Source organism: Neopelma chrysocephalum, unplaced genomic scaffold (genome assembly GCF_003984885.1).
Source record: "Neopelma chrysocephalum unplaced genomic scaffold, ASM398488v2 Primary Assembly neopelma1_96671, whole genome shotgun sequence".
In the NCBI taxonomy this organism is placed as follows: Eukaryota; Metazoa; Chordata; class Aves; order Passeriformes; family Pipridae; genus Neopelma; species Neopelma chrysocephalum.
Genome location: NW_020925316.1, coordinates 202,472 through 214,546, shown reverse-complemented (window position 1 = coordinate 214,546; position 12,075 = coordinate 202,472). Strand labels below are relative to the sequence as shown.

Below are 12,075 nucleotides of genomic sequence, written 5' to 3'. Positions count from 1 at the left end.
TCCATGTACAGGGGAGGAGGCAGAATCTGCCTTCCTTGAAGCCTCTTATTGCTATAAGCAGGTAAGATAGGTTCACCAGTGCAGACCATAAAAGTGAAGTGGTGAAAGGAGAGAGGAAATGAAATGTCCTGCTGTAGGCTGCTTGACTGCATCTGGTGAAGGGAGATGCTTTCATCATATTCCCTATGGGCTAACACCCATCCCAGAAAAAATACTTGCTCGTGGTAGTGTCCTCAGGAAGGACATGATGTGCCACATCTAAGCCCAAGGCCTACTCCTTTGGCAGGAAAATTGGGCCTGGTATTAGTGAAAGGGTTTTACTGCCATAACAGTCTGGGGTGGCCACCAGTGCTACTGGATGCAGGAAGAAGATAAGTCCCCAAGAAGACACTCCATCCCTCCACGGACCACTCTAGGTAACTCAGGTAAGGAGGGCCCCTTTCCCCCTTCCTGGTGACAGAGAAGGATGACACAGAGGCACAGTGCAAATTCATTCAAAAAACCCCATGAAGTTAGTATATGAATATGTCCAATTTATAGCAGATGATTTGGGAAAAAAACGCCAAACCAAACATCCATGAAAATGTTATTTACAGAATCGCAGAATATGCTGACTTGGAAGGGACCCACAAGAATCAGCAAGTCCAACTCTTAATGTGGCACAGGACCATCCCCAAGAATCACACCATGTGCCTGAGAAGCATCCAAATGCTTCTTGAACTGTGGCAGGCTTGGTGCTGTGACCATTTCCCTGAGGAGCCTATTACAATAATTTCATTTTCAGTGGACAACTGGCAGTCTTGGCAAATGGGTTTTTATATTTTCACTGCACACTGTATCCTCAAAGTTTTGTATTTAAAAATACAAAAATAGAGCTTAGGAGAAATAATTGTTTAAGACACAGACTGAGCAATGGCCTGCAACAGCTGCTTTCTGTTGCAGGGTTACTTGCCCCTAATGAGAAATTGGTACAATGCTTGATGGTGTTGTTCTGGAAATATCATCAGCAAATGAGCAGGCCATTATTGAAAACTGAAGTAATTTTTCAGAAGAAGGAAGTGGGGAGTGTGTTTCTGCTCCAGACAAAGAAATGGCAAAAATTTAGTGTCCTGGAAATGGCAAAAATTTAGTAATTATTCACTCCATAGAGTGTACTTTTGGAACAGTCATTTCAGCACACACTCATCTAGTGAGTTGAGTAACAGACGTATCTGTCCACACATGGGTGTAGTCAATGCAGACTTGTGCTGCCTAACCAATCATCCTTATTTCTTTTGCAGTTCATGAGAATCAACAGGCATGGCCCTAGTGCCTGTAGAGGGAACTGAGCATGGCTGACATCCAGCAATAAACAAAATCAATTGAACAGCTTGATGATGAAACTCTCACTTTGATGCTGTACATGTCTGTGGACCTAAGTAAGATGGGGGTTTTTTGCCTCCTGCTTTAGGAGACAACACCTAGCTAAGTGTTATATGCTCTTAATATTGACTCAGTTTACCAACTTGTCTGTATGTTATTTAGAATAAAACATTTTAAAAATTAGCTTCAGGGCTCCAGACAATCTCTCATTGTCCTGAGAAGGGAACACCAGGACACTGGTGCAGTTCTCGTGTAGTTCCTTCTGAAGCTGATGGTGTTGTCACATGACAGAAGTGGAATATTTGACTAGAAGAAGCTGAGGCTCGTTGATTCTGCCAGTTTCTATCTTGTATTGTTATCTCTCACCCCTGCCCCCAAACAAAATAAACCTGCTCATTTCCCTTTATCTCATTGGCAACAAGGTCTCTTTCATTTAGCACCTTTTAAAAGAACGTAAAAGGTTAATTTTACATGGAATGGATAGACGCAAATTGGCACTTTGTTCACAGGAGAAGTAAGACAGAACATAAATAAAAACATTTGAACAGACTGCATTCAATATCTTCATTTCAATGTTTGATAAATTATTAATATCTAAGGATGCCACAAGACAAGTCCTGTGGCTTTTTGTACTGCTTACAACAAAATGAATTTTAGGACTATGGCAGTCCTTCATATTAGCAGACACACAAGTGCTTGGGAAAACATATGGGGCAAGGTAATCATTCAAGGGTTCTTGCACAAAACTAAATCTTCAGAATTGCTCAGAATAGCTTCCACACAGAGGCTTGTGGCCAAAAGTCAGGCAAATTAATTTTCCAAGAGCTTGGATTATCTTTAAAAAGTCTGCTTACTACTAAAATTAGCAGTGGGTCTTCTGCAAATACTGGCTTCCAGAGCAGGGCTGTTCCACCTTCAAAGCCCTCTGGGGCTCCATGGGACTTCATCAGAAGGAACAGAAATTGTGACTCTCCCACCATGTTTGTAAGAACACAAGTGGAGGTTTTTGCTAAAAACTGAATACCCTGGCTCTGACTTAGTGAACCATGCTTTAAACAAATGAACTTGGAGGTTACAGCCCACACTTGTGTATCCATAAGCAATACGATGGATAAGTGCACCTACCAGAGCAGTAAGGAATGCTTCCCAACCCTTTCCAAAGGCAAGATGCCTAAGTTCAACCACCTCAAGTGCATGTATGCCAATGTATGTAATCCGGGCAACAAGCAGGAGGAATTAGAGCCCCATGCTCAGTGTGAGAGATGCCACAGGAATTACAAAAACTTGGTGGGAAAAATCACATGATGGAAAGACAGAGTGGATGGCTACAAACATTTTCAGAATGATAGGAAAGGAAAAAGAGGGAGTGGAGGTGCACTTTATGTGAAAGAGAAATTTGCATGTATAGAGGAGAGCTGTGGAGATCATACCAGTTCTATTTATGACTTAGGATCATGATTATAGGGATCATCACCAAGGGGAATATTATGTACTGACCTCCTAGTCAGGATGATGAAGCCGATAAAACCTTACCTTGGCTGCTCAATGAAGTCTTTGGGCAATAGAACCTGCTCTTCATGGGTGGCTTCAATTGCCCAGACATTTGTTGTGAAAAAAATTATGCACATACCACCCATCAGTTTCCAGGAATGTACTAAGGACTGCTTGCTGCCACAAATGCTCGACATGCTGACTAGGAGCAGCACATTGCTATATTTACTGCTTGCAAACTGGGAAGACTTCCTTGACTTACACTGGTAGCATGACTACCAATAATACCTTGGATATAGTGAGAGCAACATTGTGGAATTTAAAGTCCTGCTAAGAACACTGAAGACGAGTAGTAGAAAGAAGACCCTGAATTTTAAACAAGTCAACTTCAAGATGCTGAGCCTGCCTGTGAGGGATTCCATTGGAAGTGTCCATGGAGGTCAAAGGAGTTTGTTAGGGCTGGGAGTTATTCAGAAGTGCCTGCTGAAAGCACGAGAACAGTCCATTCTCTACAAAGGACAATGAAGGAATCTAAACAAAAGAATACCCTGGCTTAACAGTGAACCTTTAGGTGTAATAAAAATAATAATAAAAACCAGCATATTGGCTTAGTCACTGAGGACTACAAGCACCTTGCTAGGGGGATGGAAAAGTGCAGTCAGGAAGGCTAAGGATCAGCCAGAACTGAAGTTTGCCAAAGATGTCAAGAAGAAAGGCTTCTTCAGATTTATGAGCAGTAAGCAGAAGGAAAGACATAAACCCATTGCTAAGGAGGGCAGGGAAACTAGTCACTAGAATGGTGACAAGGCAGATATTCTTTGCCTCTTTTCTTTTGTCTCTTTGCCTCTGTCCTTACTGACACAGCTGAACCCCAAGTCATAAGATCAAGTAGTAATGACAACACATATTGACCTGCCAGTAGTGGAGGAAGGGCTGGTCTGCAAGGGTTCAACACACATAAATCCACACTCCAGGGTGTTAAGAAAAGTGTCTGACATTTTTGTCAGGAGACTGTTTATAATATTTGAAAGTAACAGAGATCAGGGGATGTCCCTGATGACTAGAAGATGGAAAATGTCATACCTATCCGCAGGAATGGGCCAAAAGAGGACCCAGGAAACTGGAAGCACTATGGTCTTACTTTGTCCCTTGGGAAAGTGACAGAATGAGTACTCCCAGAAACCATTACAAACCAAATGAAGCAGGTGATTGGGAAAAACCATCATGGATTTACCAATGACAAATCATGACAGACTAAACTGATCACCTTCTACAACATAATAACATCTTCTGTTGATACGGGGAGAGCAGTGGATGCTGTTTATTTAGACTTCAGCAAAGCTTTTGACACTGTTTCCCACAGCATTCTCCTGGCCAAGACAGATTGGTTGAGTGGTCTGTGAAATGGGTAGGAAACTGACTCATATGTCGCACTCCAAGGGTGGTGATAAATGTTTTTTACTTAGGTAGCCAGAGGTACTGTAATTGTGGCAACTATAGATGGAGACTGAATTCAAAAACTATGGAAAGCCTACAACTGAAAACCAATTGCTGGTGAATTTTTAAAGGACATGTGGAAAGCACTTTTCAAAGATCTGTGCTTGACTCCTCTGACATGCTCGTCTGTTTTACTGTTGGGCTGTGCAGCTGGTCAAGATCAGAGGAGAGAAAACCAAAAGAATCTCTAAGCAGTGTTCCGGGTACTAACCAATCCAGATCAGGTTTCCTGAGTCACATCTTAGACAAATATACGGTAATACATAAAAAATTCAAAGAGAGGTTTGTGCAAACTGTACAGTTACTGTAATTGTGGCTTCTGTATGTTGGCTGAAGTAGCAGCATGTAGTTTGCGTAGAACTGGCCATATATTCCAAGGAATGAATTTACCCCTAAGGTAAATTCAGCACTCCAGAGAGTTACATCAGACCTTAATGTGACTTATTTTGTATATACATTGAGCCATAAACATACACACATGGAGTAAGAACTCTCTCCTTTCCATTTGCTCATGATGTGCATGCAGCATAGCACCACAGCATGCCTGGTTTTGACTGCAGACCTGAGCAGCAAGAAGTGATGTAATTCCTAGCATCATCTCAGACTTTGTTTAATGGAGAGCTTGTCAGTGGCAAGCCGACACAAAGCTGGTAGTCATAACTGGAAGTGACAGGGCCACAGATCCCAGCATTTCTCAGCTTCAGCATTTCTGATCTACTTTCTCTCACATGGTGATTTATGAAGGCAAAGTGTGTTTGTACCCTGGACAGTGTGGAATTTGTGTTAATTGTGGCTGGATGATTTCAAGCTCAGAAATGCTCGTTGCCAGACACAACTCTTTTTCCTGGAAAGGTGGGAAGGACACAGAACGTCACTTGATTGGCCACTGGTGCTCACCACCACTTCTCCCCTTTCCTTGGAGCCTTCGCTTGGACCCCTCTGGGCTCTGAACACCCTACAGTTGTGCTTTCTGCACACTCAAAATCTCTGTCACCACCATATATATGGCACAAAAATATGCACAGGGACACAATGGTGAGATAAATCACTTCCTATACTGTCATTGCATTCAGAATAAAGGGAGGGAAGGACACAGAACAAACAACATAAGATGTATGTCCTTGGGAGTCTTTCAGGATGTGGCAGCAACTGAAGAAATTGCTCCAACAGGTCAGTGTTAGTTTGTGTCTGTATTTTACAGAGCCTTCCTGTGTCATCCAACAACTCCTACCATTTTCCTCTGCAGCATGTGTTAGACATGGTTGCCAGACAGATGTTTGATCTGCTGCAACAAAGCAAGTCCTAGAAGGTTTTGGAGGTACCAAAGTGCTCACAGCTAGCTATATACATGTTTTCTTCCTGCTCTGATCAGTTACCCTCACAGACTGCTGTCAGAGAGCAGAACACAGAGGGCTGGCTCAACTTGCACCACGTGAAGATGTACAGCTCCATTGTGCCCACAATGGGAGGGCTAAAAGGACAGTTTTCAGCCTCAGTCATCCACAGAGGAGAAGAGGACGGCACCACTTAGAGGATGGCCTGGCCTGTCTCAGCCCTCAGGGACCAATTGCTGAGAGGAAGGGACAAGATATATAAAACAAGTGGTCTAGAAGAGGAGAGGGACCAGTTCACCCAGGTTTATTCCCTGCTCTCTTTGCTTGTGCATTTATTCTGGAGTCACTCTCTTTGGTGTAGTTTTGCAGTTTTCTGTTACCCTTCAGAAATCATGAGCTGTCCTTACTTCTTGTTCAGTCTGTGAGGAAGGGATCCACCAAAAGCAGGCAAAATCTGGAGAGCATGGGGGCTCTTTCTGAACCAAGTGAAGTACTACATTGCTACATACCTTCAGGGAAACAACAACTTCATAGTTGTTAGCTGGGCCTTCCTTTGATTCCCTTTCTATTACAACACACATGAAGAGGCAGAATGCACCTTGAAGGAGTCATAGAACTTCCTGTGCACTTTGGGTGCTAATTTCTGTAGGCACCATTCCTTTCTTGGAAACTTACCCACAACCATGGTGTAACTCCGTATAGGTACAAAACATTTGCCGTTCTTGATCTGTATTTTCTTTGTGGTAGCCAATTTCAAATGCTCCAGAGGGAAGAAAGACTAAATTCTTACCATGGAGTATACTAGCTAGGACTATTTTTTTGGCAATGGGATTTAATGAAAAACTTGGTTTATATTGCTAGGAGAAATGAAAATTTCTGAACTAGATCTTTGACTTAAAAGGAAAACCTCCTAACTAAGTAATATTAATCACCCCCCCCAAGACAGCTCCAAGTCAGCTCATACACTACACAGTAATTTCCATTGTGTCCCAGTGTTTTAATGTTGGGATCATCATATATATTCCTCATCTATACTCACAATACAGTTGGGCATGGCTTTGACAGCAGCTGGAGGAGGTAGTCTTAACCTCAGTATTTTGAATCTTGTCATTTCAAAGAAATGTGTTGAGGACGAGGATGTGGTGCACAGATTTATCTGCAGATGCCTTAGCATGATATCCTTCCTGGGTCCTGAGGGTCCTGGAGTGGCTCTATGAGGGTCTCTCTTGCTTCCTGGGAACCATCCATATTATTTGGTCACTCAGACACCTAAATTTATAGCTCAGTATTTAGACTGATCGCGCATAGTGTGACACTGAGTTAACAAGCGAGGAATTACTACATCCTCATCAACCAATGTGAGGTTTTTCTTCTGTAAGAATTATCATGCTGAGAATATTGTTCATCAGTGAAGTAATCTATTTTTAATATTAATATCTACATTAGGAATAGTCCTCACAGTATTTAACAGTTTATGAACAGAACATGAGCACATACAATGGAGAATATTGACCACAGAGAGGTGAAAAGGAGTCTGCAGTGCTGGTCTATCATGTGGTGAAAGGGGTCAATAATACAGAAACTGTATTATGTCTGTTTTAAGTTATTCATGCTGTTCTTTCCCTTTGTGTTTGCATAAGAAGAGGTGGAACTCTGCCAAAGCAGTACCGTTTTACCACAATAGTGATGTTTGTGCTAGCACTATAGAAATACCAAAGAACAAGGTAATGGCTCTAGCAATAAATCAGAAACATACAGTGAAGGAAAGAACCCCCACTCTTTAAACCTTTGCAACAAAGCTATAGTAACAACTCTTGTTAAACCCAAAGCTATACAATAGTAAAAAGGCACTTACCACCATCCTGGTGGGAGAAACTCTGTGAATGGAAAAAATAGAATGTTTGGTTAAACCTTTTTTATTTTGGATTTAATTTGCATGAAGTCTTGATTTTTATGCTAGATTTGCTTTTATGGTTCTATGTAATTTTTAAATGGGTAACTATGGTTGTGGCTCCTTGGATTTTGATGCTGTTATAGACTGGGGGAGAGGGACATGGTGCAATTAAATGGAGAACACTGCTTTATGTTGCAGGCTGTAATGTTCAGAAGTGGTGTTTGTGGCAAATGCTACTATTTCTGTGTGCCACCAAGAGCAGGGAAGTTTGAAATACCTTTCAGGATCCTGCTGACATTTTAAAGTCGGGCCAAAAATGCTCAAATTGTTTCCCTGCAGATAAGCTAGGGAGAAAGCCTCTGAAATCCCTCTTCAAAAAAAGCTGGAATGGAAGGGCAAACCCAAATAACCGAACCAAAATAGACCTGATGCCTCTATATCTTTTATTGTCTTGTTCATCCTGGTTTGAGCTACACGCTCAGCAACTGCCCTCAATCTTCCCACAAGTGCATGAATTATAACTGCTGCTTCCAAATGGTGCTTTGTTTCAATCTGTGCCTGAGTGTCATTTTTTTAAAATACCTTTTGCAAGTTGTCGAAGGATTTCTCAGTCTCCTTTAGTTTCTCCAAAATCACTTGTTCTTTGGCAGATATTTGGGATTCCTCACTTTCTAATTTCTGTATTTCTTGTTCCAGCCTGTGGAAGACATACAGACACACACATACACAAAAAAATAAAACATGTAAATATTATTTCAATGAGATACAGTTTCCTAGGTATTAATTGGCATTTCAAATGTCATCAGGAACAATTTTGACTCTTGTTATTCACAACGGATTTCCTAGCACATGAAGCGTACATGAGTTATTTGTAAAACAGATAGATCTATCTAAAAGGAAAACACTAATTACCTTATTATCCTCTTCTGCAAAACCATATACAGATTAACTAAAAATATACCTCAGTATCCCTTCACCCCAATTTCTGTAACATCTCTCAGATATTTACTTTCATTTTAGAAATCACAGTGCAGTACAGGATATAATGAATATGCAGTAATAATTACAGAAATAGGTGTCTTCTAATGCTCCTGTACTCCAGACAATGAAACTGGAAATAGTTGTTGGAAACTGGTTGTCAACCAGTTGTCTTAGGAGTTTTACTTGAACCAACACTTTGCCCACTCCCAACAATAACCTTTTGGGATATCTACCCGTGTTTTCTACTGTTACTGCATGATGCTGGGGTCCCCAGGGACTTCGGGTAATAAAATACATAGAAAGTTCAAAAAATAAACTTATTTTGCCAGGCAATAAGCACTCAGCACTTGCTTTTCTTGTTGAGACCTAATGGCTGAGACCTCACTCTTTAAGATGTCTTGATTATGATTTGGGATACGCTTTTGTCAAGCTTTGATTCTCCATTACTTTAGCTGAAACCTCCTTTTATTGACATGATTTATGCAGATGCAGGTAATCCCTCTTTCTGCTGTCTCCTCCTTTTATGTATGTTTCCTCTTTATTTTCTCACTTTTGAAAAAAAAAATCTCTATAATATAAGCCAAGATGAACACATTTGAACAGGGATAGTTACCTGAAACTTCCTTTGTCTACAGAAGGATCTGTAGCTGCTCACAGCTAATTGAAACATATTTCCTTGAATGTGACAGATCAGCACTTCCTAGTACTTTCCTTACCCTCGGCTGGTTGCTCCTGCCTTTCTGTCACCATTTCTCAAGTGAAGGATCAGGGCACTGATCCAAGCTAGAGGGATGTATTTTTGCTCTTTTCCAGGCCTGCTCAGCGCAGAACTTCACTAATGCTTGATCGAACACAAGGCAGAGAGCAAGGAGAAGGTGATGTAGGGAGGAGAGAAGGAGGAATTGCTTCTTTCACAGGCAATTGAGTTGCCTGTGAAATTCATGTGTCTAAATATAGATGCAGGGGTCTAACTTCAGGCACTCACCTGGGAGATTTTCCCTCACTTTCTAATTGTGTGATGATGAAAGGCGCATGGCACTTTCTGATAATGTTTTATATTAGAAGAAGGCAAAAGTGTCACAGGATCAAATTGTTGCAGATGGAAAAAGGCAGATTTTGCTCTCCTGAAGTATATGAATGCTAAATAGTCTCAGATTTGTGATGAATTGTCAAACTGCCATTTTTCTCTCTTAAAGGTGAACCCCTCATCTCCAAGTTGAAATAGTCTAATTGCAATAATTTTAAAATGAACCTTCGGAAAGTACTGTTTCAATCCACTTAATCTTTTCTCTAAATTAATATAACAACATAAAAAAGGCAAAAATGTTGAAACAAAATATTTTGTTCTGCTGCAATGAAACAATTTGATATGGGATGACTTTTCCTCCTCATGTTGTAATTCAGGGAGAAATTCTTCAGAATATACTGTTTTATCTTCACTTGTCTTCCCAGGAAATTTTTAAAAATACTAGTGAAGTGAAAAATTCATTTGTCACTCAGGTTAGCCAGTGCCATGTTCTTGCTAAATTAATGAATTTAGAAGTCAAGAGGTAGGTGGCTTCTTTTCCTTCCCTATCCCTGGGAATGATTTGTACCTTGCTAATAAAGACATTTGAAATATTCTGCTGTGCTACCTGGTGAAAATAAACTGTGGAGCAGTGTGAGTCAGGGCTTACTGGTATATTTCTGTTCTTTCCCAGTGAGTCACTAAGCAGGATTTTCAGGATGCATATTCTATAACCTGGTACATTTTGCTTGCTACATGATGGGGGAAGAGATTGAAAAACGGGAGTGTGTAGAAGTCAGCAACAACAAAATACATTCTTTCAAATGAACTTAATAATGAAGTTAATAATTTATGGCAGTGAAAACACTGGAAGTATGAGGCAACTCATTTGATGTAAGATTATAAGCAAGTAGACTCCTTGTAATTTGGGGTGATAATAAGTGCACCATTTTTTGTGCACCATTTCAAAACTGTAGAAAGTTTGTTGTGAATTGTTTGGTCTTGCAGAGAAAGTTTGCTTCCAACATGCATATGGGCACATACACATGCACATGCAGCAATTGATTTGATTTATATTTTCTGACTTTCTGACTGTTTGCTCTCTTGTTTTTACTTGTTTACAACTCCTTTATCCTTCCCTCCTGGTTCACTTCCTCAGTTTCTTCTTCCATTGTGCCAGGCAATCCTCACCATTAGAATGAGCTGGGCAGAGGAGACATTAGGTTACCCTGTTTTGACAAGACATCTAGTGGTTCTGGGTGTTGTGGTGTGTCTTTTTTTGTTTGTTTGTTTGTTTCTATTCTGAATCCCTTCTTCAGTTCCCTTTAACAACAACTTGCTAATGGGGAAAAGGTTGGAGACAGAGCTACCAGGATTTAGAAATACAGGTGAATCTGGTAGGAACAGAGCTCTCCTACGTGAGACTGAGTAAGAATGCATAAAACTCATGCCATAAATACAAATTGCCTTTTCCTCACTGAAATCAGTGCAGGCAGACTAAGAGTCTCCCAGACCCTATGTAGAATGGGCCTGAATTCCTAATCATGGCAGGAAAAATAGGGATCATTTAGGAGAATGTACCTGTTACATAACCCAGGGATCATATACCAAGCATTGATATCCACAGGAGGTTGCTTTTTTCCATATTTCCTCAATTTTATACCACTCTTACTTGTACTCTCTAGGCCTAAAGGCTAAGGCACCTCTGCTGAGGTACTGAGGTACTGAGAGGCACTCAAGGTCACAGTTTTCACATGAACTGCTGTATACAGTCTTGAGTAAACCACCTGGGCATGACAGATCTCACTGGTAAACTTGGATCTAGAGTCTTCACCATTTCTTTGGACTGCTTTTTTACATATGGTCCAGCAGTGCAAAAATTTAAATCATAATGCAAACCAAAGGTTGTTTTGCATGTTTTTTTTTTTTTAGTGAGATTCATACAATCAGAATTGCCAAGTGATAAGGAGAACTGTCTGCTTTTTTTGGTAACAATATACAAAAGAGTCATGCAAATTTGGTCTGAAAAATAAATGAAGTAATATTGCATCTGTTTCGAGCAACATGCTATATAATGGCTTAAACAGCACTAAATCCATTCAGAGCACACATGTACACATAACGTACATTTACCAAGTGCTTATATTTTTCCTGTGTAAATATTAAATAATGTCCTTTTCTTCTAGCTTAGTTTTAAAAGGATATGCCTTAATTGTCATCTGACACCTGGCAAGGAAACCTTGTAATTCCCTTGTTCCTGACTTCTTGGCACATTTCAGGCTGGCTTTTGAAAGATGGCCACAACAATAAGGCCAGTTATATAAATAACTACAATATCTGAAGTGTTGCAGGGAAGAAAATTAAGAAGAAAACTCAATCAGATGAGGCATAAGTGGTATAAAATAAACTGTTAGTATTGCTGCTTTATTGTCCCAAGCAGTTATCTCATTACTGAGATTTGCTAAACTGTTTGTATAAGAAGAAAATTGGGTCAGGGAGTCTGGAGTTGC

General features: G+C 40.4%; 1 protein-coding gene across 4 annotated transcripts in view; it reads right to left on the bottom strand.

Annotated features, from left to right (window-relative positions):
* LOC113981589 (A-kinase anchor protein 2-like) overlaps positions 1-12,075 on the bottom strand; it is a 266,112-nt gene that overhangs the window by 148,282 nt on the left and 105,755 nt on the right. For all 4 annotated transcript variants that reach the window (XM_027709035.1, XM_027709027.1, XM_027709028.1 and 1 more), the window contains exons 4-5: positions 8,161-8,275; positions 7,540-7,561 (exon numbers count right to left, since the gene is read on the bottom strand). In XM_027709035.1, coding sequence (XP_027564836.1) covers positions 7,540-7,561; positions 8,161-8,275 — 137 coding nt within the window. The remainder of the gene's footprint in view (positions 1-7,539; positions 7,562-8,160; positions 8,276-12,075) is intronic.